This window comes from Garra rufa, chromosome 8 (genome assembly GCF_049309525.1).
Source record: "Garra rufa chromosome 8, GarRuf1.0, whole genome shotgun sequence".
In the NCBI taxonomy this organism is placed as follows: domain Eukaryota; kingdom Metazoa; phylum Chordata; class Actinopteri; order Cypriniformes; family Cyprinidae; genus Garra; species Garra rufa.
In genome coordinates, this window is record NC_133368.1 from 36511375 (window position 1) to 36537398 (window position 26024).

At 36.0% G+C, this 26024-nt stretch overlaps 2 protein-coding genes across 3 annotated transcripts in view; both read right to left on the bottom strand.

Annotated features, from left to right (window-relative positions):
- The window catches only part of LOC141340390 (cohesin subunit SA-2), a 29677-nt gene extending 10795 nt beyond the window's left edge, over positions 1-18882 (bottom strand). For both annotated transcript variants that reach the window (XM_073845341.1, XM_073845340.1), the window contains exons 1-25: positions 18781-18882; positions 17671-17751; positions 17443-17527; positions 17126-17290; positions 16503-16599; positions 16264-16340; positions 16110-16181; positions 14976-15180; positions 14727-14878; positions 13811-13884; positions 13599-13722; positions 13374-13469; positions 10827-10906; positions 10584-10691; positions 10326-10443; positions 8866-8983; positions 8325-8428; positions 8057-8149; positions 7881-7973; positions 6573-6773; positions 6313-6389; positions 4535-4622; positions 4371-4451; positions 3193-3285; positions 696-873 (exon numbers count right to left, since the gene is read on the bottom strand). In XM_073845341.1, the coding sequence (XP_073701442.1) occupies positions 696-873; positions 3193-3285; positions 4371-4451; positions 4535-4622; positions 6313-6389; positions 6573-6773; positions 7881-7973; positions 8057-8149; positions 8325-8428; positions 8866-8983; positions 10326-10443; positions 10584-10691; positions 10827-10906; positions 13374-13469; positions 13599-13722; positions 13811-13884; positions 14727-14878; positions 14976-15180; positions 16110-16181; positions 16264-16340; positions 16503-16599; positions 17126-17290; positions 17443-17527; positions 17671-17711 (2620 nt within the window). In that variant the 5' untranslated portion in view covers positions 17712-17751; positions 18781-18882. The remainder of the gene's footprint in view (positions 1-695; positions 874-3192; positions 3286-4370; positions 4452-4534; positions 4623-6312; positions 6390-6572; positions 6774-7880; positions 7974-8056; positions 8150-8324; positions 8429-8865; positions 8984-10325; positions 10444-10583; positions 10692-10826; positions 10907-13373; positions 13470-13598; positions 13723-13810; positions 13885-14726; positions 14879-14975; positions 15181-16109; positions 16182-16263; positions 16341-16502; positions 16600-17125; positions 17291-17442; positions 17528-17670; positions 17752-18780) is intronic.
- Positions 18883-19939: 1057 nt separating this feature from the next.
- LOC141341210 (uncharacterized) lies at positions 19940-24986 on the bottom strand. Its single transcript, XM_073846358.1, has 8 exons — positions 24715-24986; positions 24490-24608; positions 24336-24390; positions 24180-24247; positions 22013-22115; positions 20807-20925; positions 20572-20717; positions 19940-20494 (listed from the first exon to the last, which is right to left on the bottom strand). The coding sequence occupies exons 1-8, from the start codon at positions 24776-24778 to the stop codon at positions 20389-20391; spliced, it is 780 nt and encodes a 259-aa protein (XP_073702459.1). The 5' UTR covers positions 24779-24986; the 3' UTR covers positions 19940-20388.
- Positions 24987-26024: the final 1038 nt, after the last annotated feature.

The window sequence follows — 26024 nt, forward strand, 5'->3', positions numbered from 1 at the left end:
CAGGGTCACATATATAGATAGATAGATTTAGCTTTTTCTATTAAATTTTTTTTTGTTAAATTTACCTCTAAGACAGGAATTATGTAGCTGTTTTTCCCTGCATGTTTCTGACAAACAGCACATGTCACTGTGTCACTCAGAGCATCATATATAGAATGAGACAACCTCTGTCTCTCAGGGAAACTGCGTCTGTCACAAAAGCATCAAGAGTTGTTGTGATTTTGTTCCTCATGTTTTCGTCTCTGTGGTTTAATTGGGCCCAGGGGAGGGGGAGCCCACACCCACACATAAAAAGTTTGTCCCGGGCCCTGTGAATTTTAGTGGCAGAATTTTATGATACCCTTAGGTATTCCAGATAATCTTGTAATAGTAAATTTTTCTCGAAAAAAAGATGACAATAAAAAAAAAAACACATCAGATCTGTTCTTCAGTAGATGGTTTGATTTGAACTGCTAACTGCTCATCAAGTTATTTGGCACATTTGGCACTTAGTGGGTGTTAATTTTGGGCCTGTTTGCACATCCCATGTGAAGTGCGTCATGGAGTTCCAACAAAGTTTTTTTTATATACATTTTTCAAAAGAAAAACTCTACAAGCACTTTTAATTAACACTGGATCTGTTGAGGCCGCCCACAGTAGAGCACAGGCCAAACAAGAACCCATAAGATTTTCTGTAAATGAAAAGAGAAAATAACCTTTACTACTGTGGGAGTCCTGCTCAGGGCTGGTGAAGACATGCTCCGCGACGAAGGAAAGAAGAGCTTTCTGGAGTTTGGGATCAGGGGTGTACAGCAATGGAGTGCCTGCAGACGAATCCCACATCTGAAGCTGGTAATTATGAGCTATGAGAACATCACTCAGACACATGAAGGCCTAGTGAAAAACAGCAGAAAACAGATGGGATATAAAGAAGACAATATAACACATATTATATAATAATACATTTTTATGTAAAATTTACAATAATCTTAATTAGTATAAGTATATCTTTCTCCAAAAGAGTGTATCAGTGTACTAAATTATTTAGTATTTCCATTATATCACAAATATAAAATATGTAAGTGTAATAGATTATATTAAAAAATACTAAAATAAACAATTAATCAAGTGCTCAAGGCAGAGGATGCTAAAAAAAAAACTAAAAGATGCAATGCAACAGCTGAAGGTCTTTGTTTTTGTTTTTTGTTTTTTATGAATTATTTTGGGACTGTTTTGTCATTAGTTGATTGATTAATTGACATAATTCATTGATGTTATTAACTAACTTCATTCAAATTTAATTATATCTTTCTCAAAAAGACTGTATCAAATGTACTAAATTATTTTGTGTTTCCATTATATCACAGATGTAAAATATGTTAAGTGTAAGAATTATATGAAAATGCCTAAATAATCAATTAATCAAGCACTCAAGGCGGAAGATGCTAAAAAAAAAAAGATTCAATGCAACAGTTGAAGGTCTTTTTTCAAATAGAAAATCATTTAATGATTTATTCATCTGCTTCAATAATGTAATGTTTGTGAATTATTTCAGGGCTGTTTTGGCATTAATTGATTGATTAATTGGCACAGTTCATTCATGTAATTAATTAACTTTATTAAAATCTAAATATCTCTTTTCCAAAAGAGTGTATCAATAAATTATTTTGTGTTTCCATTATATCACAAATATAAAATGTTATGCGCAATTAATTGGATAAAAATATACCAGTAATTATTTTTTTTGTTTTGTTTTGTTTTATTAAAACTCAGTGCTTTACTCCTCCGCTACAATAATGAAAGGTTTGTGAATTATTTCAGGGCTGTTTTGGCATTTATTGATTGATTAATTGACATTATTTAATTGATGAAATATGTTAACTTTATTAAAATCTAATTATATCTCATCAACGTGCATCAACGTACTAAATTATTTTGTGTTTCAATTGAATTACAAATATAAAATATGTTATGTGTAATTAACTATACTAAATATAAAAAATACTAAAGTAATTAATCAAGCACTCATGGTGGAAGATGCTAAAAACCAAAAAGATGAAATGCAACAGCTGGAGGTCTTAGTTTTTGTTTTTTTAATTGAAACTCAGTGATTTACTCGTCTGCTAAAATTATGTAATGTTTGTGAATTATTTCAGGGCTGTTTTGTCATTGATTATTTGACATAACTGATGGAATTAATTAACTTTATTAAAATCTACTTATATCTTTCTCCAAAAGAGTGTATCAATTTACGAAATGATTTTGTGCTTCCATTACATCACAAATACAAAATATGTTAAGTCATTTTGATATTAATTATATAAAAAATACTAAAATAAACAATCAAGTGCTCATGGCGGAAGATGCTAAAAACAAACAAAAAAAAGATGCAACGCCACAGCTGAAGGTCTTTTTTTTATTAAAACTCTGTGATTAACTCATCTGCTACAATAATGTAATGTTTGTGAATTATTTCAGGGCTGTTTTGCCATTAAATGATTGATTAATTAATATAATTCATTGAGGTAATTATTAACTTTATTAAAATCGAATTATATCTTTCTTCAAAAGAACGTATCACTGTACTAAATTATTTTGTGTTTCCATTATTGCACAAATATAAAATAAGTTAAGTGTAATTAATTACCTAAAAATACTAAAATATACAATTAAGCACTCATGGCGGAAGATGCTAAAAAAAAAAAAGATTCAATTCAACAGCTAAATCTCCTATTTTTTTGTGATTTTTTTTTTGTGATGTCTGTGAATTATTTTGTGGCTGTTTTGTCATTAATTGATTGGCATAATTCATTGATGGAATTAATGACCTTAATTAAATTAAAATTACAGCCCTAAAAATATTTAAACTAAATTCACTGAGAACATGGACAATCAAAGCGGCCTTGAAATAAACAGAGACTGTCCAGAACGTCCATTTGTTTTAGTTTCAATTAGTGTGTTTTTCTGCTGTCAGTCTGCCCTGGCATGGAGTGAGGATTCATTAAAACACAACGCAGGTGCCAAGGGCACTCTGCGAGAAATTAAAGTCAAAACAAACAGGATTCAAACAATGCCAGCGCATCGGCCCACTGGCACACATGCTACAGCTTAACGCACAGACAATACGCTCTGATGTGCTTGGAATAATCCACTTTGAAGAAAGGGCTGAATCAAGTGCTATGCTGTGAACAGAGAGAGAAACGTGATGCTCACTTGCTCTCGTACAAGCTGCTCAGCGTGCGAGAGACAGCGGTGACATTTCTCACAGAAGGCACGTAGCTGGCTTCTCTGCTGGAGGGCGGACTCCTAAAACCACACACAAACACACACATCCATAACAATGACAATTCGGGTTTTGATTTATACTACATTTATAGTTGTGAGCATTTTGCTCTTTTTATTTAATTATTCTGCATGCATATGACCATACTGATTGAGAAAGCACACAAAGCTTTGCCATTTTAAAGAAAAAAAATGTGCGTTTTAAGCAACAGGAATGAAAAGAGTATAATAGTAGAAAGACAACTGGGCTCTAACTGATGTAGACTGATGAAAGCATCGTTGTGAGCAGGGCCGCCAGTCCCTTGTGTTACATATTCTTTCATAATTATGTGCACGTGGAGCTCCTGGGTGGACGTGCCGAATCGGTTCCTCCATCCCACGTAGTCGCAATGTCAATTCAGCTAAATGACTCTTTTGAATCGGACATACATCCCAATTTTATGCTGAACACGTCTTTTTTTCCCCCTCACCTCGGGTTGCCATTGACATTAGAATTGCAGATTGAGCCGAGCTGCTGCCTGGGCCAAAAAATTGCCGCCTGCGCTGTCAGTTATTGATGACGAGGCCAGAGGAGAAAGCGGCCATGTCTGGGCAAGCACTGAGCGAATCTTACCTAAAGCAGTCTTAATGGCCACCAATATTTCACCGCACAAAGGTTAGAGGTGGGGAGATATGATTACCCCGTGCACTGCATGGAAACACAGGCCTAATAAGAAGCCCAGCTATTAGCGGTGAAACGTCCACACAAGAGCGCAACCATTACGCCCCCTACAATCCATCACCAGCACCTACTTTTCCTAAAGACTCACGATCAATCGCTTTCTATCACTTATTAAAATCCGCTGGACATAACCCTAGAGCCTCTGTGTTGATATTTGAAATGCAACGTGGCAGGTTTAAAGGACACAGCTCTTTGTGATGGATCATACGGCAACTCTGTAGACAGAGAGTCTTGCATGCCTAAAAACGCTTGTTTAATTAATCACCCGAGGGAAAACTCTGGCCTTACGTCTGTGCTTGTAGATATTACCATTCTAAGCATGATCTCAGCCATTTATGACGGCAGTCACAATTCAATCAGAGTGGGAAAAAAAAGGTAGACGGCTCACCCTGGAGGTCACACCTTCTCCAAAGGTGTTGAGCTTCCAAAGAATGCAGCTACACATGCAGCGCAGAGCTTCAGTTGTCACCTACAAGAAATACAGATTAGAGAGGCAAAACTCGTTAAAGGAATAAAGGAGTAGAGCGTTTGGTCTAAGGCTAATAATGTTACCTCCATGGGAAGGCCACCATGTTTTATCTCCACATCCAGGAGTCTGGTCCCCAGCTCAAACAGGCTCCATTTGGACGGATCCTGAGCACTAGACAGATTTGATAAAGCACAAAAAAATACCAAATGACACATTAAATGGATAGATCACCCAAAAATGACAATTCTGTCATTAATTACTCACCCCTATGTCATTGCAAACTCGTGAGACCTGTGTTCATCTTCAGAACACAAATTAAGATATTTTTGATGAAATCCAAGAGCTTTCTGACCCTGCACAGACAGCAACGCAACTGACATGTTCAAGGCCCAGGACATCATTAAATTAGTCCATGTGACATCTGTGGTTCAACCTCAATGTTATGAAGCTATGAAAATACTTTCCGTGCACAAAGAAAACAGAAAGAATGACTTTATTCCATAATTTCTGCTAACGCAGAAATTAAGTAGAGGAATGCACATGCATTTGTTAAGGTGCTGTTGTGAACTCGTGTCAAAGACTGAAATGGAAGAGAAGAAATTGTTGAATAAAGTCGGTATTTTTGTTTTCTTTGCGCACAAAGTATTCTCGTAGCTTCATAAAATTACGGTTCAACCACTGATGTCAAATGGACTATTTTAACAATGATCTTACTACGTTTCTGGACCTTAAACATGATAGTTGTGTTGCTGTCTATGCAGGGTCAGACAGCTCTCGGAATTCACCAAAAATATTTTGAAGATAAACAAAGGTCTTACGGGTTTGGAATGACATAAGGGTGAGTAAAATAAAGTCAGAAAGTCTCCAAAAATCTCTTTAAGAAATCCCAGAAAAATGTTTGATTAACTTGATTAATCAAATTGATTTTGATTAACCATCTGTGCATTTCCACAATGTTCATATAATCAAAGAAAATCATTCTGAAAAGAATAAAAATAATTACTTTTTGAATGTTTGCAGAACTTTCAGAAGTAACATTTTCACAATGTCATGGGAATGTTAGGAGAACATGTTAGCAGAGATGTAAAACACAGACTGATAATTAAGCGAGTTAACTTGGTCAAAGAAATGTGCCACAAATGGACCACAAAACCATTCAATTGTGAAGTCTGAATAAATAAGCTTTCCATTGATGTATGGTTTGTTAGGATAGGACAATATTTGGCTGAGATGCAACAATTTGAAAATCTGTAATCTGAGGGTGCAAAAAAAAAAATTCGGTAACACTTTAGAATAGGTAACACTTATTCACTATTAACTACGACTTATTAGCATGCATATTACTAGAATATTAGCCATTTATTAGTACTAATTAAGCACATATTAATGCCTTATTCTACATGACCTTATTCTACATTCCTAATCCTACCCAATACCTAAACCTAACAACTACCTTACTAACTATTAATAAGTAGCAAATTAGGAATTTATTAAGGGAAAAGTCGTAGTTAATAGTGAATAAGTGTTACCTATTCTAAAGTGTTACCAAAAATTCAAATATTTTATACAAAATATATATTACATTAGAAAAATCACCTTTAAAGTTGTCCAAATGCAGTTCTTAGCTATGCATATTACTAATCAGAAATTACATTTTGATATATTAACGATAGGAAATTTACAAAATATCTTCATGGAACATGATCTTTTTACAAAATATGTTTGGCATTAAAGAAAAATCGATAATTTTGACCCATACAATGTCATTTTGGCTATTGCTACAAATATACCTGTGCAACTTAAGACTGGTTTTGTGGTCCAGGGTCACATATATGGATAGAATGAACCAGAAACAGCTTACATGTTGAACATATTAAGTTTCTTCAGTGTGGACAGAATTTCCAAAGTGCTGTCCTTGTTTGCAGTGAAACAACCGTCCTGTACATGAAAGGAAAAATGTTTAATTAGACTCCATTCTGCTGTGTAAGATACAGTCATAAATCTGTCATGAATCAACTTATTCTTTATTAATATCAAGATCCATTTAAAATGCATGTAGGTATCTGGTACAAGCTTGTAAAAGAACATCTAGAAATTCTAATAGTCCATTGCTGTACTCACACTCAGTGATTCTGCTAACTGTGTGCCCAGTGTGTCTGTCCAGTGCTGGATGAGCCGGTCAAAGCTGGGCCGGGCCAGAGAGTGCCAGGGTGAATCCTGAGCACAGAGGCTCTGGTATGAACGGGCAGCTGTCTCCAGCAGCCCAGCGTCTTTGTGTCTGCCCACCGCAGCCTCCAACTCAGCCAGCAATGCCTGCACACACTACACCAAAACAAAAATGTGACCCTGGATCACAAAACCTGTCATAAGTAGCATGGGTATATTTGTAGCAATAGCCAACTATACATTGTATGGGTCAAAATTATAGATTATTTTTCTATTATGCCAAAAATCATTAGGATATTAAAGGAACACTCCATTTTTTTTGGAAATAGGCTCATTCTCCAACTCCCCCCAAGTTAATAAATTGATTTTTACCGTTTTGAAATCCATTCAGCCGTTCTCCTGTTCTGGCGATATCACTTTTAGCATAGCTTAGCATAGATCATTGAATCCTATTAGACCAATAGCATCACGTTCAAAAATGACCAACGAGTTTAGATATTTGTTGTATTTAAAACTTGACTCTTCTGTAGTTATATCGTGTACTAAGACCGGTGGAAATGCAAAGTTTCAATTTTCTAGGCTGATAAGATTAGGAACTACACTCCCATTCCGGCGTAATAGTCAAGGAAGTTTGCTGCCGTAATATGGCTGAAGCAGGAGCAGTAATACCATGCAGCACGTGTGCAAATGCTAAACTAGCTGGGAACTCATTTCTGATAATACTCCGCCTGCTTCGGCCATATTACGGCAGCAAACTTCCTTGACTATTACGCCGGAATGGAAGTGAAGTTCCTAATCTTATCAGCCTAGAAACTTGCAGCTTTGCATTTCCACCGGTCTTAGTACACGATATAACTACAGAAGAGTCAAGTTTTAAATAGAACAAATATCTAAACTCGTTGGTCATTTTTGAACGCGATGCTATTGGTCTAATAGGATTCAATGATCTATGCTAAGCTATGCTAAAAGTGATATCGCCAGAACAGGAGAACGGCTGAATGGATTTCAAAACGGTAAAAATCTATTTATTAACTCAGGGGGAGTTGGAGAATGAGCCTATTTCCAAAAAAAGTGGAGTGTTCCTTTAAGTAAACATTATGTTCCATGAAGATCTGTTGTAAATTTCCTATCGTAAATATATCAAAACTTAATTTTTGATTAGTTATATGCATTGCTAAAAACTTCATTTGGACAATATGTAAATAATACAGTAATACAGTAATAATAAGTCCTTAGTGCATCAGATGCCACATAAACACTCACCTGTGAGTTTTCATGATCACAGGTGTCCATTTGGAAATACTGAGGTATTTTTAGAAGGGAGGTCAGTTTATCAGCATCTGCATCAGCTGAGTACTAGAGGATAAGAATAGACTTCAAGTTAATTTATGAAGAAGCTGTTATGATAAAAACAAACAGTGCACTTATTTGTCTATTACCTTGGATAACAGCTCAGGCAGCACTTTAATGAAGTGTCCAGTGAGTTTTGTGCAGTCATCAATTTGTGACTTTTTCTCTTTAGTACTTATCACCTAAATAACAAACATCAACAAAGAACACAACCACAATGTCAATCTTAAAGTCAGACTGTAAGACAATGAACAGCTGGAGTACAAACATATAAAAGTATAATATCTGACAGCCCTGTTAGATCAGTGCACCATCTAATGAAAGTATCTAAATGAAATATGCAATAGGAAGTCTCACCTTTTTACCTGCTCCTCTCCCTGACAATGGAGGACCTTCTGCAGCCTGTCTCACTGAAGCCAACATGAGCTCGATCACAAAGGCCTCCTCAGCACTGCTCAGAGCTGCAGTTAATACACAGCACAAAATGAAAGGTGACTATGTCACGTTGATGTCCATTTGTTAGAAACGTACAATTACAGGATAGTAAAAACCATGGAGTTAGTTAATGACATGTATTCAAACAGAAATGGTGAATACAATTAACAGCAATTAATATACAGTATGTTGTGATCAAAATTATAGTAATGTAAGGGAAATTTGTTCGTTTTATATGTAAGTTCAGGGTTTGGCACCCATATTAGAATACATGAAACATATTAGTCAAATCTACAGGGTGTTATTGAAATATTTTTAACTTATTGCAGTGGTATATATAATTGTAAATATGGTAATGGATGGAAATCTCTAAAAAGCTGTATTAATAGCTACTGATAACGTAGCACTGCAATGAAGAACCATACTGGATTGTATACTGTAGTGTGTAGTAAAGTGTACTAGCCTTGTTCCTGACAGGACGTTTGAGGTAAGAGCAGTGAGGTAAGACCGGTCCAGTCCTTTAGCAGAGCTCCTGCTCTGTCCCACAGACTATCCACGAGGTACAGCACATGCTGGTGCAACTATGACAAAAGAGAGAGAACCAAAATCATCATACAACAAACACTAGAGCACTAGTAATTTCACCAGCTAAAAAATGGTTTTAAGTCAGTTATTTCTATCTTTTGCTGTAGTGTGTCAGTAGGAAATATCAGTTTACATTTCCAAACATTCATTTTGCCATTAATTGTAACAATCCAGTGAGATTTTTGTTTGCACAGAGATCTGATCTTATCATCATCCAGTCTGTCTTGAATGATATAAAGAAACAGAACAAACTTAGTCAGAATAAATCCAGAAGAACTGTGGCAACGTCTCCAAGATGCTTCAAGAAAATCTACCTGCAAAGCTATCTGAAAAACTATGTGCAAGTGCACCTAGGACAAAAGCTGCTTTAAACGCAAAGGATGGTCACACCAAATGTTGATTTAATTTAGTTAATAGCAGTTAATTAGTCTCCCGTAAGACCGTTTGATCGACATGTCAAACAACCAATCACAGTTCGTTTCGTTCAGCGTCACGTTTCTGTGCGTGGAAATGCCCCCACAACAATAGACTGGCGTGCAACAAGTCAGTCATTGAAATAACCAGCATTGAAAGATAACGAAGAAGAGGGAGAACAAGCAGTAAGTCAGTAATTTGTTCGCAAACGTCGCATATGTGTATAACAACAATGGCGTCTGCATAAGCACATTTTAGCAAAACGCAGAGTAAATCAGTCTGCGCTTTGTTTCCCGGCGGACCGAAAATAAACGCGACACTCGCGTCTCCCGGAAATCCGATTAAATTCAACTAATCAGATCACGACTTCGACATTCCTGAAGTGTTTCCAGTTAAGCGTACCATATGCATCAGACGTTCAGCCAACGTTCCGTGGGCGTGACTTCTGAGGCTGAGACTAGCAGTTAATTGAAAAAGAAAATCTATTTATAACATTATTTTTGACAACATCCTCATTTTACAGCATTTTTACACAAGTGCCTAAAACTTTTAATACTGTAGCTTTGCAGGTAGGTTTCTTGAACCATCTTGGAGTTCTTCTGGATTTAGTTACACTGGATTATTACAATAATGGCAAAATGAGTGTTTGAAAATGTAAACTGATATGTCCTTCTGACACACTACAGCAAAAGCTAGAAATAACTGACTTAAAACTATTTGTTAGCTGGTGAAAACATTAGTGTTCTAATAATTTTGGTCACCTCTGTGTGTGTGTGTGTGTGTGTGTGTGTGTGTGTGTGTGTGTGTGTGTGTGTGTGTGTGTGTGTGTATATATATATATACAGATATCAGAACACATGTCCTACCCACAATGTCTTATTTTTAAGCATGAAACATACAAGCGCACACTTGGAGGTAACATACCTCGCTCTCAGTGTGAAAGTGGATAAGGGCTCGGACTCTGGCTAAGACTAACTCTCTGTGTCTCTCCTGATCGGTGGCTCCATATCTGGGCCTTGATAATTCAGGGTTACTGAGCAGCCTAAGAGCAGAGAAATTACACCATGATGAGTTAAAAGAACCAAATGAATTAAAGTAAGCAAATTACTCACAGCTGCTATTATATATGTACATGTGGAACATAAATAAGAAGGGTTTTGTAGAATGACAATGAACCCAGACCTGTTATAGAGGAATTCACCCGCAGTGGTAGCTAGAGGTCTGTGGGAGCAGTACACAAATTGGAAGACGTTCTTGTGGTCATCAGGACTCAGAACATCCTCACAGGATCTGGTGCAAAAGGGAACAATTTCAGCAATTACATGAAGAACAGTCCAGAATATCCTTCACAGAGGAGAAGTCAAAGCATGGATGATTAAACTCTATGAGAAATAGTCTGCATAAGGAGCAGGGGGAGATACTTACTGAGAGATGACCATGAGCAATCTCATGGCCTGTATGGCCACTTCATGGTCTTTATCCAGAGTCATGGAAATCATCCGCTCCTTCAACAGAAACAGCATTCAAACGCTCATGTAAACACTTTTAACTACCCGCTATGAGACCCACGATGCACTTAAACAGCTCTTTAAATCACGGTTGTGCTAATGCGCTTGCTGCCGTTAGTGAGGGTACGGTGAGGGTGGGGTCCTGTGGGAAGCTATCAGGCCAGTGAGCCCAAGGCAAAACCTGAGGGGCTTTCCAGCCTGTCAATCAGCAATCATGCCCTCCTGCTGTCCCACTGCAGCTTTACTGGACCTTAACTTAAAAACTGCCAAAGAAGCTTATGGACTGCGTCCATTTCAGAAGTTTGGGCAAAACAGTAACACTGTAAGAGTTTGACAACAAACTTACATCCAGTAAACAACTCTCCATAAAGAAGTTTATTTTTCTACAGCAGTTACTCTCAGGTACAGTTTGAGCATAAAACTTCACTGTGTCCAAAACCGGGTATGTGATAGACCAGGGGTCACCACACTCAGTCCTGGAGGGCCGGTGTCCTACAGAGTTTAGCTCCACCCTAATCAAACACACCTTATCCAGCTTATCAAGGTTTTAATAGGTATACTTGAAACTTCTAGGCAGTCGGTTTAGGCAAGTTGGAGCCAAACTCTGCAGGACACCGGCCCTCCAGGATCAAGTTTGATGACCCCTGTGATAGACAGTAGTTGTGATAAAGTCATGAGATTTTATTCCAATCTCCTGTGATGGCAACAAGTGAAACTTGTAAGTTGCTTGGTTTCTATAGTGTCATGTTTAGTAACTTAATTCACATTTAAATGTATAGTTTACCCAAAAATGAAAATTTGGTCATTAATTACTCACCTTTATGTCGCTCCAAACCCGTTTGTTTATTTTGGAACACAAATTAAGGTATATCTGATGAAATCTGAGAGCTTTATGACCCTACATAGACAGCAACACAACTGACACATTCAAGGCCCAGAAAAATAGTAAGGACTACGGCTGCCCTTGACTAAAGATTTCTCTGCTCGACTAGTAGCTGTTCATTTTAAGTATTAGATGACTATTAGTCGCACATTTATTAATACACCATGTAAATCATAATAATGAGCCTTCAATTGCTTACATAGCCTAATAAGCACTTGAGCACACGCGGCAAAAGCTTGCCACAGCACACCGGCAGATATACAGTGAGGGAAAAAATTATTTAATCCCCTGCTGATTTTGTACGTTTGCCCACTGTCTATAATTTTAATGGTAGGTTTATTTCGACAGTGAGAGACAGAATAACAACAAAATAATCCAGAAAAACGCATTTCAAAAAAGTTATAAATTGATCTGCATTTTAATGAGAGAAATAAGTATTTGATCCCTTATCAATCAGCAAGATTTCTGGCTCCCAGGTGTCTTTTATACAGGTCACGAGCTGAGATTAGAAGTACTCTCTTAAAGGGAGTGCTCCTAATCTCAGCTTGTTAACTGTATAAAAGACACCTGTCCACAGAAGCTATTAATCAATCAGTCAGATTCTAAACTCCACCATGGCCAAGACCAAAGAGCTATCCAAGGATGTCTGGGACAAGATTGTAGACCTACACAAGGCTGGAATGGGCTACAAGACCATCACCAAGCAGCTTGGTGAGAAGGTGACAACAGTTGGTGCGATTATTCGCAAATGGAAGAAACACAAAACTGTCAGTCTCCCTCAGTCTGGGGCTCCATGAAAGATCTCACCTCGTGGAGTTTCAATGATCATGAGAACGGTGAGGAATCAGCCCAGAACTATAATTTAAGGATCTTGTCAATGATCTCAAGGCAGCTGGGAACATAGTCACCAAGAAAACAATTGGTAACACACTATGCCATGAAGGACTGAAATCCTGCAGCACCTGCAAGGTCCCTCTGCTAAAGAAAGCACAGGTACAGGCCCGTCTGAAGTTTGCCAGTGAACATCTGAATGATTCAGAGGAGAACTGGGTGAAAGTGTTGTGGTCAGATGAGACCAAAATCGAGCTCTTTGGCATTAACTCAACTCGCCATGTTTGGAGGAGAAGCAATGCTTCCTATGACCTCAAAAACACCATCCCCACTGTCAAACATGGAGGTGGAAACATTATGCTTTGGGGTGTTTTTTTGCTAAGGGGACAGGACAACTGGCCTCCTTCCCTCAGCCAGAGCATTGAAAATGGGTCATGGATGGGGATTCCAGCATGACAATGACCTAAATCACATGACCAAGGCAACACAGGAGTGGCTCAAGAAGAATCAAATTAAGGACCATTTTAACTATGTTCTTAGTACCTTTCTGGACCCTGAATATGGTAGTTGCGTTGCTGTCTATGCAGGGTCAGAATGCTCGCGGATTTCATCAAAAATATCTTAATTTGTGTTCCGAACATAAACAAAGTTTTATGGGTTTGGAATGACATGAGGGTGAGTAATTAATGACAGAATTTTCATTTTTGAGTTCCTCTTCAAGTATCTTTGAGCAATGGAAGCAACTGTTACCTTAAACCGTATTGTGAAAAGGTCCATTTTGGAACTACTTTGATCCTGATAAAGTGCCTGCAGACCCAGCACACATTTCAGACGCACATCAGGTTGCTGTAGAATATTCAAAAAATAAAAAATGCAGTCAAACATCAACTTAACTCATCAACAACTGACATGGGTAAACATCTAACAATTAAAAAATAAATTGTTCTTTAAATACTAGGCTAGTGACTCACCCACCTTATCATGCATCATCCATCCTACATACTTCAGATAGCTGTCGTTCAGAAACACTGAACTATACAGCTTCATCCACACCGTCAGTTCCTCCATGCAGATGGCCCTGATTTCAGGAATCACGTCTCTGGAAGTCACAACACAGTTATGATGGTACATAATTCTTTTTTTCTCAAAGAAATTAGGGCTACAAGTGTGGTTGAAATAAAGATTACCTGTATCTTTTCAGGAAGACTCCTTTGAAAATGGCATCCATCATGTTCTCAATTTCAAATTTCCTGTCCTGTAACTGAGGAATGAAAGCAATTTATTCAGTTTGGTTATTCAAATGATCCTTGCCTTGTTCTCTGTGTTTTTTCTAATTTGCCACTTCCTGTACATCAACACTAGCATTCAAAATTGAATCTGCTCAATAGCGAGGGTAAAGACATTTATAAAAATTTCTATTTCAAATAAAAAAAATTTATTTTGAACTTTCTATTTATTAAATAATCCATAAAAATATTAAGCAGCACAACTGATTTCATTTTGATAATAATAAGAAATGTTTCATGAGCACCAAATTAGCATATGTGATCCTGGACCACAAAACCAGTCATAATGGTACATTTTTTGAAATTGTGATTTATACATAATCTGAAAGCTGAATAAATAAGCTTTCCACTGATGTATGGTTTGTTAGGATAGGATAATATTTGGAAACTCTGTAATCAGAATGTGCAAAAATGCAAGAAGAATGGCTCTTAAAGTTGTTCAAATGAAGTTCTTAGCAATGCATATATATTGCAATATTTTCACATAACATGACCTTTACTTAATAGTAATACCCTAATGATTTTTGGCATAAAAGAAAAATAATAATACATAATTCTGACCCATGCAATGTATTTTTGGCTATTGCTACAAACATTCTCGTGCTACTTAAGACTGGTTTTGAGGTCCAGGGTCACATATTAGAATGATTTCTAAAAGATAATGTAACACTGAAAATTGGAATAATGGCTGCAAAATATTTAGCTCAGACATTTTTTTTTTTTTTTGAGTGTCAGTTATAGACCCTGACTATACTCCAGAAAGAACTATGTATAGAAATGTTAAACTCTGTAACCAGACATGCTGTCACAGTCCAACCTCACTAATCTTTCTCTGGATCCTGTCCAGTCGCGGAGAAGCCCGTTTGCTGGCCATCTTGGCCAGCTCGACCTCGTACAGCCGTTGACTGTTATCGACACTGACACTGAGGTTGAGAGCCACATTCACCAAAGCGCTGAGCAGCTTCACTGCTGCAGAGACACACAGCAGCGGCAAAACATCAGCTTTCGGTATGTGTAAGTGTGTGTGATTCAAGTAAAAGGGAATTATTGATCAGGGGCGACTTACCTGCTAGCGTACAGGTGTGCCTGAAAGCGCGAACTCTGGAATCGGAGAGCTCTGTCAGCAGTGAAATGAGTATGTTCAAGAGGTAGCCGTCAAAGATTACACAGTTCTGACACTGGGCCACTAGCACCGATACGAACTCACAGAAGTGTGAACGAAACCTCTTCCAGTACAGCCCAGACATGATGAGGGGATACTCGCCACTGTCCTAAAAGAGGATGGAGACAGGATCAAGATACATTTCTTGATTTTAAATTGTGCTATACACTACTGTTCAAAGAAATTTATTCTTTTATCTAGCATGGACACATTGAATTGATCAAAAGTGTCAGTAAACATATGTACAGCATTACAAAAGATTTCTATTTCAAATATGTGACCCTGGACCACAAAACCAGTCATAAGGTTAAATTTTACAAAACTGAGATATATACATCATATGAAAGCTCAATAAATAAGCTTTCTATTGATGTATGGTTTGTTAGGATAGGACAATATTTGGCCGAGATACATCTATTTGAAAATCTGGAATCTAAGGGTGCAAAAAAATCAAAATACTGAGAAAATCACCTTTAAAGTTGTCCAAATAATTCTTAACAATGCATATTACTAATCAAAAATTACATTTTGATAGGTTTACAGTAGGAATTTTACAAAAAATCTTCATGGAACATGATCTTTACTTAATTTCCTAATGATTTTTGACATAAAAGAAAAATCAATAATTTTGACCCATACTATGTATTTTTGGCTATTGCTACAAATGTACCCCAGCGACTTAAGACTGGTTTTGTGGTCCAGGGTCACATATGTTCTTTTGAACTTTCTGTTCACAATATGAATATAGAAAAATGTGTCATGGTTTCGACAAAGATATTAAGCAGCAACAATGATAATAATAACAAATGTTCTTCTTGAACACCAATGCAGCATTTTAGAATGATTTCTGAAGGATCATGTCACACTAAAGACTGAAGTAATGAAGATGAAAATTTCGCTTTTCCATCACAGGAGTAAATTAAATTTTAAAATGCATTAAATAAACTGTTTAAATTTAAACTGTAATATTATTTTACATAGCAAAATTGTCAAATGAGGCACCACATGCAAAATGACATGAAGTGCCCTGAACCGTACCATGTCAAGAGGCCACGTGACAGTTAAAATCCAAGGGAATGCAAGAAACTTCTTGTACTGTAAACCTGTGTCCTGTGATTTAAAAAAAGAACACAAATCAGTAAGAGCATGAAACATGTGAACCCAATCAATAATGAGCACGGGAATCCATAACCTCATCCAGATCCTCCACCATTTTGCTCATGACATCAGTACCCTTTTTGCTCTGAAACATCTCTGCTGTAACCATCCCTACAAAAGCACAAACAGCATTCACAACCTGAATTACAATATATGTTAGACACAAGCCACAAAACAAAAACAAACCACTGAAAATTAACAACTTGTCTTAGTCAATACAGTTGTGAAATGATATTCTATTATGAAAGAGAGCACAGACATTGTGAAACTTGCCTTTGCATCCTGAACACTGGATAAAGAAGCTGATGAGATCGAGCAATGCTGTGTCTCTGTCGCCAGTATATGCGTCAATCCAGTCATCCACCACAGCCTTTCACAAAACAAACCAGACATCCATATAGTAAAGATTTGTTTAAATCTATATGACCTAGAAAGACCTTTGTGACCACAGGTAAATAGTTGTTCATGAGTCCCTTGTTTGTCCTGAACAGTTAAATTGCTCGCTGTTCTTCAGGAAAAACCTTCAGGTCTCACAAATTCTTTGGTATTTCAGCATTTTTGTGTATTTGAACACTTTCCAATAATGACTGTACAATTTTGAGATTCTTTTTTTTACACTGAGGACAACTGAGGTCCTCTATATAACTATTATAGAAGGTTCAAATGCTCACTGAATCAAGACAATCAACTTTTGAATGTTTTTTTTTTTCATAAATTCAATTATTATTTTCTTTTGTGGACTATATGTAAACATCTGTAAATGTGAAATATCTTAATCAGGTCAGTACTAAATAAAAAATAATATGCATTTTGGTAAAATAATTAACATTTTGAATATTCTGCATGGTGTATGTAAACTTTTCCCCCTTAGCTGTATCTGATAATGCTGGACGTACCTGCATGGCACCCCTGCCCATGCTGACCACCTCAAACAGTGTGACGGCTTCCACATCTCCATTTTTGAGCTGTTCGTTCTCTGCTCTGCCCAGGCTGCCATTGCTGCTCTTCGAATGCTTTCGTTTGGCATTCTCAGAGCATTCCCGGGCTTTCCTCTTTCCTCTCTGCACACAACACAACATACTTAGCAAATCTCAAAAGAAGTCTGTTGTACTGTAATGAAAGTCTATGAGACGTAACATATTGTAAGGGTTTTTCTTTTTTTTTTAAGGCATTGTGGTTTTGGTTTTTGAGAGGGGGGAGTGGCACCTCTTACCACAGTCTTCTGTATGTTTTCATTTCTCTCACTTGAGCCGTGATGCACCGATGCACAGGAAGAGACGTCAACTACTGAGTTCTCTCTGAAAACAAGATGCACAGGCAGTTGTTTAAATACACCTTGAGTAGTAAAATTGAATTAAATTGGGATATTTCAAAATAAAGCTGCATAAAGTCTAGTGTGTTTTATGATGAAAATGCAGAGGTAGGTTTTCAAATGTCTTACTTTTGCACCGATCTGGACAGTAAAGTTGGCTCTGCTATCATCTCATCTCAGGTCATAGTTGGACTAGAAACTGATGCTTTTCTGAAATGCAACAAAAGAAAAACAATTTAGAAAGGTTAATGATAAAAATTCAATTGCGTATAATGTAAGTGCTTCAATGTTCTTATATCATTGAAAATAATACTGGTAATATTTGTTAGACACCAAATATCAAACATAAGTACAAATATGTTGCTATATGCAGTTTAAAATAAAATGCAACCCTATGCATCTAAAAAAAAGATCAAACATCTTTGCATTTTATTTAAGGAATTCATTCCACACCGTACAAACAAGGTCTATAATACTGGCTTTGGTATTTTGTTACTTACTATCCAGGATATATTGTGTTTTCACACCTATTATCAATATAAGACAATATTTCAAAGCAATATCTCCTTAGGTACTGCTGTAATATTGGCAAAGCTGTTTGTTTTCATATATTTTATATTCACAGAAACTATATCAATAAATTAAAACATTTAAGAGCTCCTGTTGAAGTGGTTTTCCGTGATTTTTACAACAATCTGCACAAAATCATTTACTAAACGCAAACTAGTAAAATGTTTGTTTAAATATTTAAATCAAAAACGTTTCCACTTTAACTCAATAAATTACGTTTCTGAATGTACAGTTTTAAGGTACAGTTTACAAGCAGACATGAAAATAAACTCGTGAAGCACACACGAAAACATAAGGTGACACGTTACCTAATCTTGGATGCCATTGGCTGAGACGCACGTCAACAAACCAAAACTAAAAACCTGATTGGCCAGTTTAAGTGTCAATCAGAATTCTTCCATTTCTGTGTTACTGTGCCATATTGAAACAAAAGCCTCTTATGAGAACCTGCAGTTTCATTCATCTGCGTTTGATGGCTCGAAACGTTAACAAAACTGTCAGGTTAACAACAAGGCACGCATGCCACTGAATTTATTATTTAAGATAAAAAGCACAAAAATGACAATCGAAATATAGTGTGTGCTGACCTCTCGGCTTTATTATAGACCTACTGGTATACATATAGCTCAAGATAATGCAAAAACGCGAACACAGCTTATTGAATCTTACCAGCGACAGCCGTCAACTTGATTGGAGGTTTAATGTAAACTGCACGTATAGATTTGGCTACTCCCAGTTCAACATAGCCGCGTGCACGTCAACGAGAGCGCGCTGTACGTCTGACGTAAGCCCATGAGAGGTATATTACATAATTTGAGCAAATCAGTTTACAAATAATACGTTTAAATTATACTGCATTTTTCATAAATACTGCCTAAAGTAGTTTATATAGGCTGTACAGTATTTTAAACGTATTAAAAATATTTTAAGTAATATAATTGTATTTTCAGAGAGTTTTGTCACTACCTAAACACAGTAATATATAATTTAATTAGAATAATTATATTGACCTATTAAGATTTATCTTACATCTACCTTGTAAATATATATTTTTCCTATTTTATTAAAAAGTTTTTAGAGGTAGATCAATAACAACTACATTTGTAACCATTTCAGGTGTGATTTATAAGATTTGTTGTATTTTGAATCCAATTTTCTTTGTAAAAGGCAAAAAGTTGATCATACTGATTTCAAAGTTAAGGATTCGTTAGTTTATACATTGAACCAGACTATCATAACATCTTAGATGATAATTCAGTATGCTTTATTTTTGTATTTTTTGTTTCAGTAGTGACTGCAAATTTTTGGTAGTGACAGTAATGCTTTGGTAGCGACCACATCACATTACAGAAATTGTATCTTGCATACTAAAACACTAATAAAGCATACTAAAATACAAAAAAATTAGCATAACTGTACTAAAATTTAGTTTATTTCCCCCAAATATGAGGATTGTGTGTTTCCATTTGTCACTATCGTAACAATGACGACATGTTTTGGACGTGACTGTTTCGGTAATGATAAATTTATGGCATAACACCCAAAAAACAAAGATATCACTAACGAAACCAATTTGACATTCCTTAAAGTTATACAGATTTGTCATATTTTTGAACACATTTACATCAAAATTATGGGGCCTATCGACTCACCATGTAGCTATGAGAAAGAGTGACATAAATATTTCCTGATCATAAATGCTTTTTAAATGTTTTTTGGTTGTGGGACAGCAGTTAAGACCAACTCTGTATGGCCCATATAATCACTAAGTATATTAAATAAATTCTAATAAGTAATAAATCCACAAATTAGAAGGTATTCGCTTCTGATCACTGTGTTTGAGTTTATTCTGTGACAATGACTGAGTGACTACATTAGAAGGATGAACAATGCTAGCACCATCATGTACAGAATGGATAGAACATGTGCAACAGTCACTTCAAGTATACAGATGCATTATAAAATACATTATTGCACAGGGTTTTTTTCTTCTTTAAGAAACAATCATCTTCATGGATGAAAACTCACGAGCCAACAGTGCTAAAAAATATCTAAAATGGTTCAGATAAACTCATAAGTGGTAGTACTCAGAATGTAAACATTTTCTTTTCATTTTTCAAGGTCTGAAATAAATCTGGATCACATTATCGCAGTCTGATCTGTGGCGTGTATACAAATGAATAAATAAAAAGATACACGCAAAAACATTTTTCAAAGGATTCACTTCATTCCGTGACAATTTCCCACAATCCACTTCAGGCACTGTAGATCCAGCTGTTAGGAGAGGTTAGAGACAAACTCCATGACTGGATTGAGGTCTTCGGTGAGCTCTTCTGATAGTGACAGTACCACTGATGTTATGTTTTGTGTTAACTCTGACACCCTGTGAAAAGTATGTTCATTAATTATGCTGGATTACTTTTGGCTGACTTTAACAAATAGAACTGAAACCTCTCTTACCAGCTCATGTAATGTGCTGGCAACTGAGGATCCAGCTTTGACCCTTCCTCTGTCGAAAGAGACATCTTCAGCTGCTTGAAATTAGCCTCAATATCCTTTCGTATGATGGATAATGGCAAAATATCTTTGAGAGAGTAAAGGACTCGCTGTAACAGAAATAAACAAATTTGAACGATATACAGAATTAAACTTTTTATGGAAAATATGTTGATGAAATTAAGTCAAACAAACTTACATAAATTGCTGACAGCTGATGTGCGATGTACTTATGACTGCCCAGATGCTTCACATCTTCATCTAACTGCTGACTGAGAACCAGCAGCTGGTTAAGCCTCCCAATATGAGGAAAATAAGCTGGAATGAACATTTCCCAATGAAAATGATTTTTTAGATATGCTTCATTAAAAAACACACTTGTATAGGTGTAAAAAAAAAAAAAAAAACTTGTGTTTAAAATATGTTGGATTCTAGCACTTTTAAATGTAGTGTACATACAATCACTTTTTAATGTAAATGTAGCATAAATGTATTAAGGAAGCCAGCCACATATTTTTACTTTAACGTTTAACTAGCAAATTACTTTTCTGAAGCGTTCTGTGTTGTCTTTTATTATTTCTTGGTTTTAAATTTGTTTTTTGTATGTATTTTATGTATACTAATTTTATTTGTATAACCATAAAGTGGATTTACACTACCAGTCAAAAGCTTTTGAACTGTAAGATTTTTATTGTTTTTAAAGAAGTCTCTTCTGCTCACTTATTTGATCCAAAAGTACAGCAAAACAGTGTTTTTATTATTTAAAATAACAGTTTTCTATTTGAATACATTTAAAATGTAATTTATAAATGTATACTTTATTTTTAGCATTATTACTCCAGTCACATGATCCTTCAGAAATCATTTTAATATTCTGATTTGCTGCACATGTATTATTATTATTATTATTATTATTATTATTATTATTATGTTGAAATTAGTAGAATTTTTTTAGGCTTCTTTGATGAATAGAAAGTTCAGAAGAACAGCATTTATCTGAAATAGAAATATTTTGTAACATAAATGTCTTTATTATCACTTTTGATCAATTTAAACCATCCTTGCTAAATAAAAGTTGTATTGCTGTACTTTGAATAAAATAAATGCAAGCTTGGTGAGCAGAAGAGATTTCTTAAAAAGAAAAACGTGAAGATCTTATACCTTTCAAAAACTTTTGACTGGTAGTGTAAATTTGTTATATTTCGGTATTTTTACTTGTTTTCATGTGGCATGCTTGGCACTTATCGCATAGCACTTTGAGTTGCATTTCGTGAAAAAAGGTGTTATACAAATGAACTTATTATAATTTATTGTTAACCAGGTAGTGTTTCAACATGTGCAGTGAATGTTACCATACCCTATTCCAAGCTAATTACCAGTCTCCCCATTAATTCTGTGGTCTCACCGTCTGAAGCTGGTCTTTCCAACATGTCAATAGGGCTGCCATGTATCATATAAACTTCCACACGAGGAAATAAACTGGATAATCCTACAACATCCAAATACTCCTAAAGAAATGGAAAAAAATGGCATCATCCAAAAATTCCAACTGGTTTAAAGGTACACTTCACTTTTTTTGGAAATAGGCTCATTCTCCAACTCCCCCCCTGAGTTAACCCTCTATGGCATAGTGTTGCCCTAAGGCAACAAACCACTTTTTTTGGCACTCACAACACCCCTTTAAATTTTTTAAATAAAATATCACATTAAAAGTCTGATGACAAGTTTGTGACCAATGAAATTTGAGGTGGGTGTGGGTTTGACCTTTCTTCCTGGGGTAGAACAGTCCTTTTTGTGACCATAGGTGGCTTGAGCACACTGCTAGCAGAAGGGAAGATAAACTTCACCTCTTAACATGTTTAAATTTAAATATGTTTGTTTTAAAAATATCTGTGATGTGCATGAATATGTGAAAAATCATATTTGATTGAGTAAAAACATTTTTTGTCTTTATTTATATACTAAAATTGTAGTTTTTCTTTTGTTGCCTCAGGGCAACAGTATGCAGTTAGACCACTTTTGTTTAAACAATAACATGCTTATGGATCAAAATGTGCAGGGATGCATAGTTATCACCAAATTTATTTATTTTGCACTACTGTATAATATTACTCACAGGAAATGGATGTACAAACATTTTATGGATGTAAAGACCAAGATCGAGCAGTTAGGCTCATTCTTTCCGACAGTTAGGACAGTGAGCTTTATACTGGTTTATGCTGGCCCTTTGCTGGTTTATGCTGGTCCTTTGCTGGTTTATGCTGGTCCTTAGCTGGTTTATGCTGGTCCTTTGCTGGTTTATGCTGGTCATGTTGCTGGTCAGGGACCAGCATAAACCAGCAAAGGACCAGCATAAACCAGCAAAAGGCCAACATAAACCAGCAAAGGACCAGCATAAACCAGCTAAAGGACCAGCATAAACCAGCAAGGGACCAGCATAAACCAGCAAAGGGCCAGCATAAACCAGCTAAAGGACCAGCATAAACCAGCAAATGGCCAACATAAACCAGCAAGGGACCAGCATAAACCAGCAAATGGCCAGCATAAACCAGCAAGGGACCAGCATAAACCAGCAAAGGACCAGCATAAACCAGCAAAGGACCAGCATAAACCAGCTAAAACCAGCATCCCAGCACCAAAACCTACCTAACCAGCATATGCTGTTTTTTTCAGCAGGGAGGAGCAGTTCATGGGTACAGTTGTCTACATATATCACCATTTATGGATGGTGTTTGTTTAAATAAAACTTGTTGACATTGTTGTTGTTAAAATAAAACTTTTTTCTAATGTTTTTCATTCTTGTTTATTCCTCATTTCATTAATTATATAATTCAGAAAACCTTGGTGTTTTAGTACCCTAATGGCATATTGTTGCCCTGAGGCAACAAACCAAAATCTGGTGGGGGGGGTTGGGGGGCGCACATTTTATGATTTATGTATTATCAGGGACTCCCAAGCTCCCAAAAAATAGGGTCAAATATTTTTTTTCATCCTAAAATAATAATTCATGCCATTAGAGGGTTAATAAGTTGATTTGTACCATTTTTAAATCCATTCAGCCATTCTCGTGTTCTGGCGATATCACTTTTAGCATAGCTTAGCATAGATCATTAAATCCTATTAGACCAATAGCATCATGTTTAAAAATGACCAATGAGTTTCGATATTTGTCCTTTTTAAAACTTGACTCTTCTGCAGTTATATCGTGTACTTAGACCGGCGGAAAATGTAAAGATGCGATTTTCTAGGCTGATAAGATTAGGAACTACACTCCCATTCCATAATATCACGCTGCTGCGTCCATATTTGCAGCAAACTTCCTTGACTATTACGCCGGAATGGGAGTGTAGTTCCAAATCATTTTTGAACATGATGCTATTGGTCTAATAGGATTCAATGATCTATGCTAAGCTATGCTAAAAGTGATATCGCCAGAACAAGAGAACGGCTGAATGGATTTCAAAATGGTAAAACTCAACTTATTAACTCAGGGGAGAGTTGGAGAATAAGTCTATTTCCAAAAAAGTGGAGTGTTCCTTTAAGGAGAAATGGTTAATTTGGTGATTAGTTACCTCAAGCTGAAGCACTGGGTCACTGAGATGTTCAAGGCACTGGTTCATCTGATATATTATCTCAGCTCCTATAAACATAACCACATTCAGAGTTTGTGCTTATATTTAATAACAATTACCAATTATGATTTCCAGTACAATTAGTCCTAAGCTTACCTTGTTTTTGAAAACCCTCAGACTCTTCAGGACTTGTGTCCTCTTTAAGCTGGTCCTGAAAATGCTAACTCAGATTAGATACTTGAATGAGACAACACAGAAGTATATTTTTTCTTTCTTTGCTTAAAGATCTCAGCATCAGTGCGTGTCTAACCTGATGGACCTGAGCTCTGATCAATAGGTCCAATTGGTTGCAGAGACACAGCATCTCCAGTGCCACCTGCTCACAGCTCAGGTGGATGGGCATTAAGGGTTTCCTCACACACAGCTCGACTGCAAATATTAAATAATCGAGAAATAAAACGTATTCATATTCAGTCAGATGATGATTGCATAGAAATACAACTATTATTGAAGAGATTAAAGATGAAGACATTACCTTTGAACTGTGGACTGTAAGAAGACGGTTTGCAAAGCGGATCCGTAAGACTCACAGCTGCCATTGTCACCGTAATAACACCGATTCATATGATTAATAATGTATTTAATGGGTTACTCATCCATTAATGGCGTTTGCCACTCTCATTGCAAAGGGGTTTTTCAGTGGTCCTTCTCTCCATGGTGTTCATTCACACAGCGGCATGAGATGTAAATAAAAGGCGTGGTCAAATCTGGTAAACGACGAGAAACCACGGAATCTGCATTGAGCTACCTGCCATAGAAATGGAATACAGTGAGTAGAATAGACATTTTTATGACACAAGTGTCTAAATGGGCGGAGCTACGTGGACCGGGCGTTGTATTTAATCGGTCAGTTACGATGAGTCAAATAGCTTCTTTTCATTTAAACTTAAACATTGCGTATTTTAAATTAATTTGTTTTTAATGTTTCATAGATATATTATTTAGGTAGGTTTACACATTTTGAAGCAGCGCATACAGAATTGACACGAGGCTTTAGTTACTTTTCTCTGCGCTGATGAGGATGGGCCAATCACAGTCGTTTAGATGAGTGTAACTGAGGTGAAATGCAGTTGTGTGTCAGGCGATATTCTTAATTTAGAATTTAATCGACTTAATCGTTCCTTGAAAATGATGCATTCGTTACATAAGAATTAGTTATTAGGTTCTAAAATTCGCCACCTAGTAGGTGGACCTTTGTGTATTTGACCATTATAATCATATAAATACACTGTTATTACATATTAGCACATCCTTGGTGAATAAAAGTATTATTTCTTTCAAAAAAAAGAAAGAATACAAATTTAGGAATAAATTACAATTTAAAATATATTCACATAGAAAATTAAATAAAAAATTTCAATTAAAATAATATTTCACAATATGTAATTTTTTCTGTTTTTTTTTTTTTCAAATAAATGCAGCCCTGATGAGCATCAGAAACGTCTTTAAAAAACATTAAAAACCTTACTGATCCCAAAACTTTGAGCAGATATATATATATATATATATATATAATGCAATTTTAAATGCGTTTTAAAAATAATTCCATAATTTTTTTATTTTGTTCTAAAAAAGCACCTGTATAGACTTACTAATTTATATTTTATCTTGGTTTAATTTATCCATGTTATTCATTTTTTGTTATATGATTCATAAATAATTGAACAGTCTAACAAGCGGACCTGATTTACATTTCACTGCTGGTTATATGTGACCCTGGACCACAAAACCAGTCATAAGGGTAATTTTTTTTTTAAACTGAGATTACATTTTTCCATAATCTGA

Coding starts and splice junctions, on each gene's coding strand:
- LOC141341210 (XM_073846358.1), bottom strand. CDS start 24,778: ATGGCAGCTGTGAGTCTTACGGATCCGCTTTGCAAACCGTCTTCTTAC. Junction 24,391..24,489: donor TCAGAGCTCAGGTCCATCAG/GTTAGACACGCA, acceptor TAGCATTTTCAG/GACCAGCTTAAAGAGGACAC. Junction 20,495..20,571: donor CCAGCACATTACATGAGCTG/GTAAGAGAGGTT, acceptor TACTTTTCACAG/GGTGTCAGAGTTAACACAAA.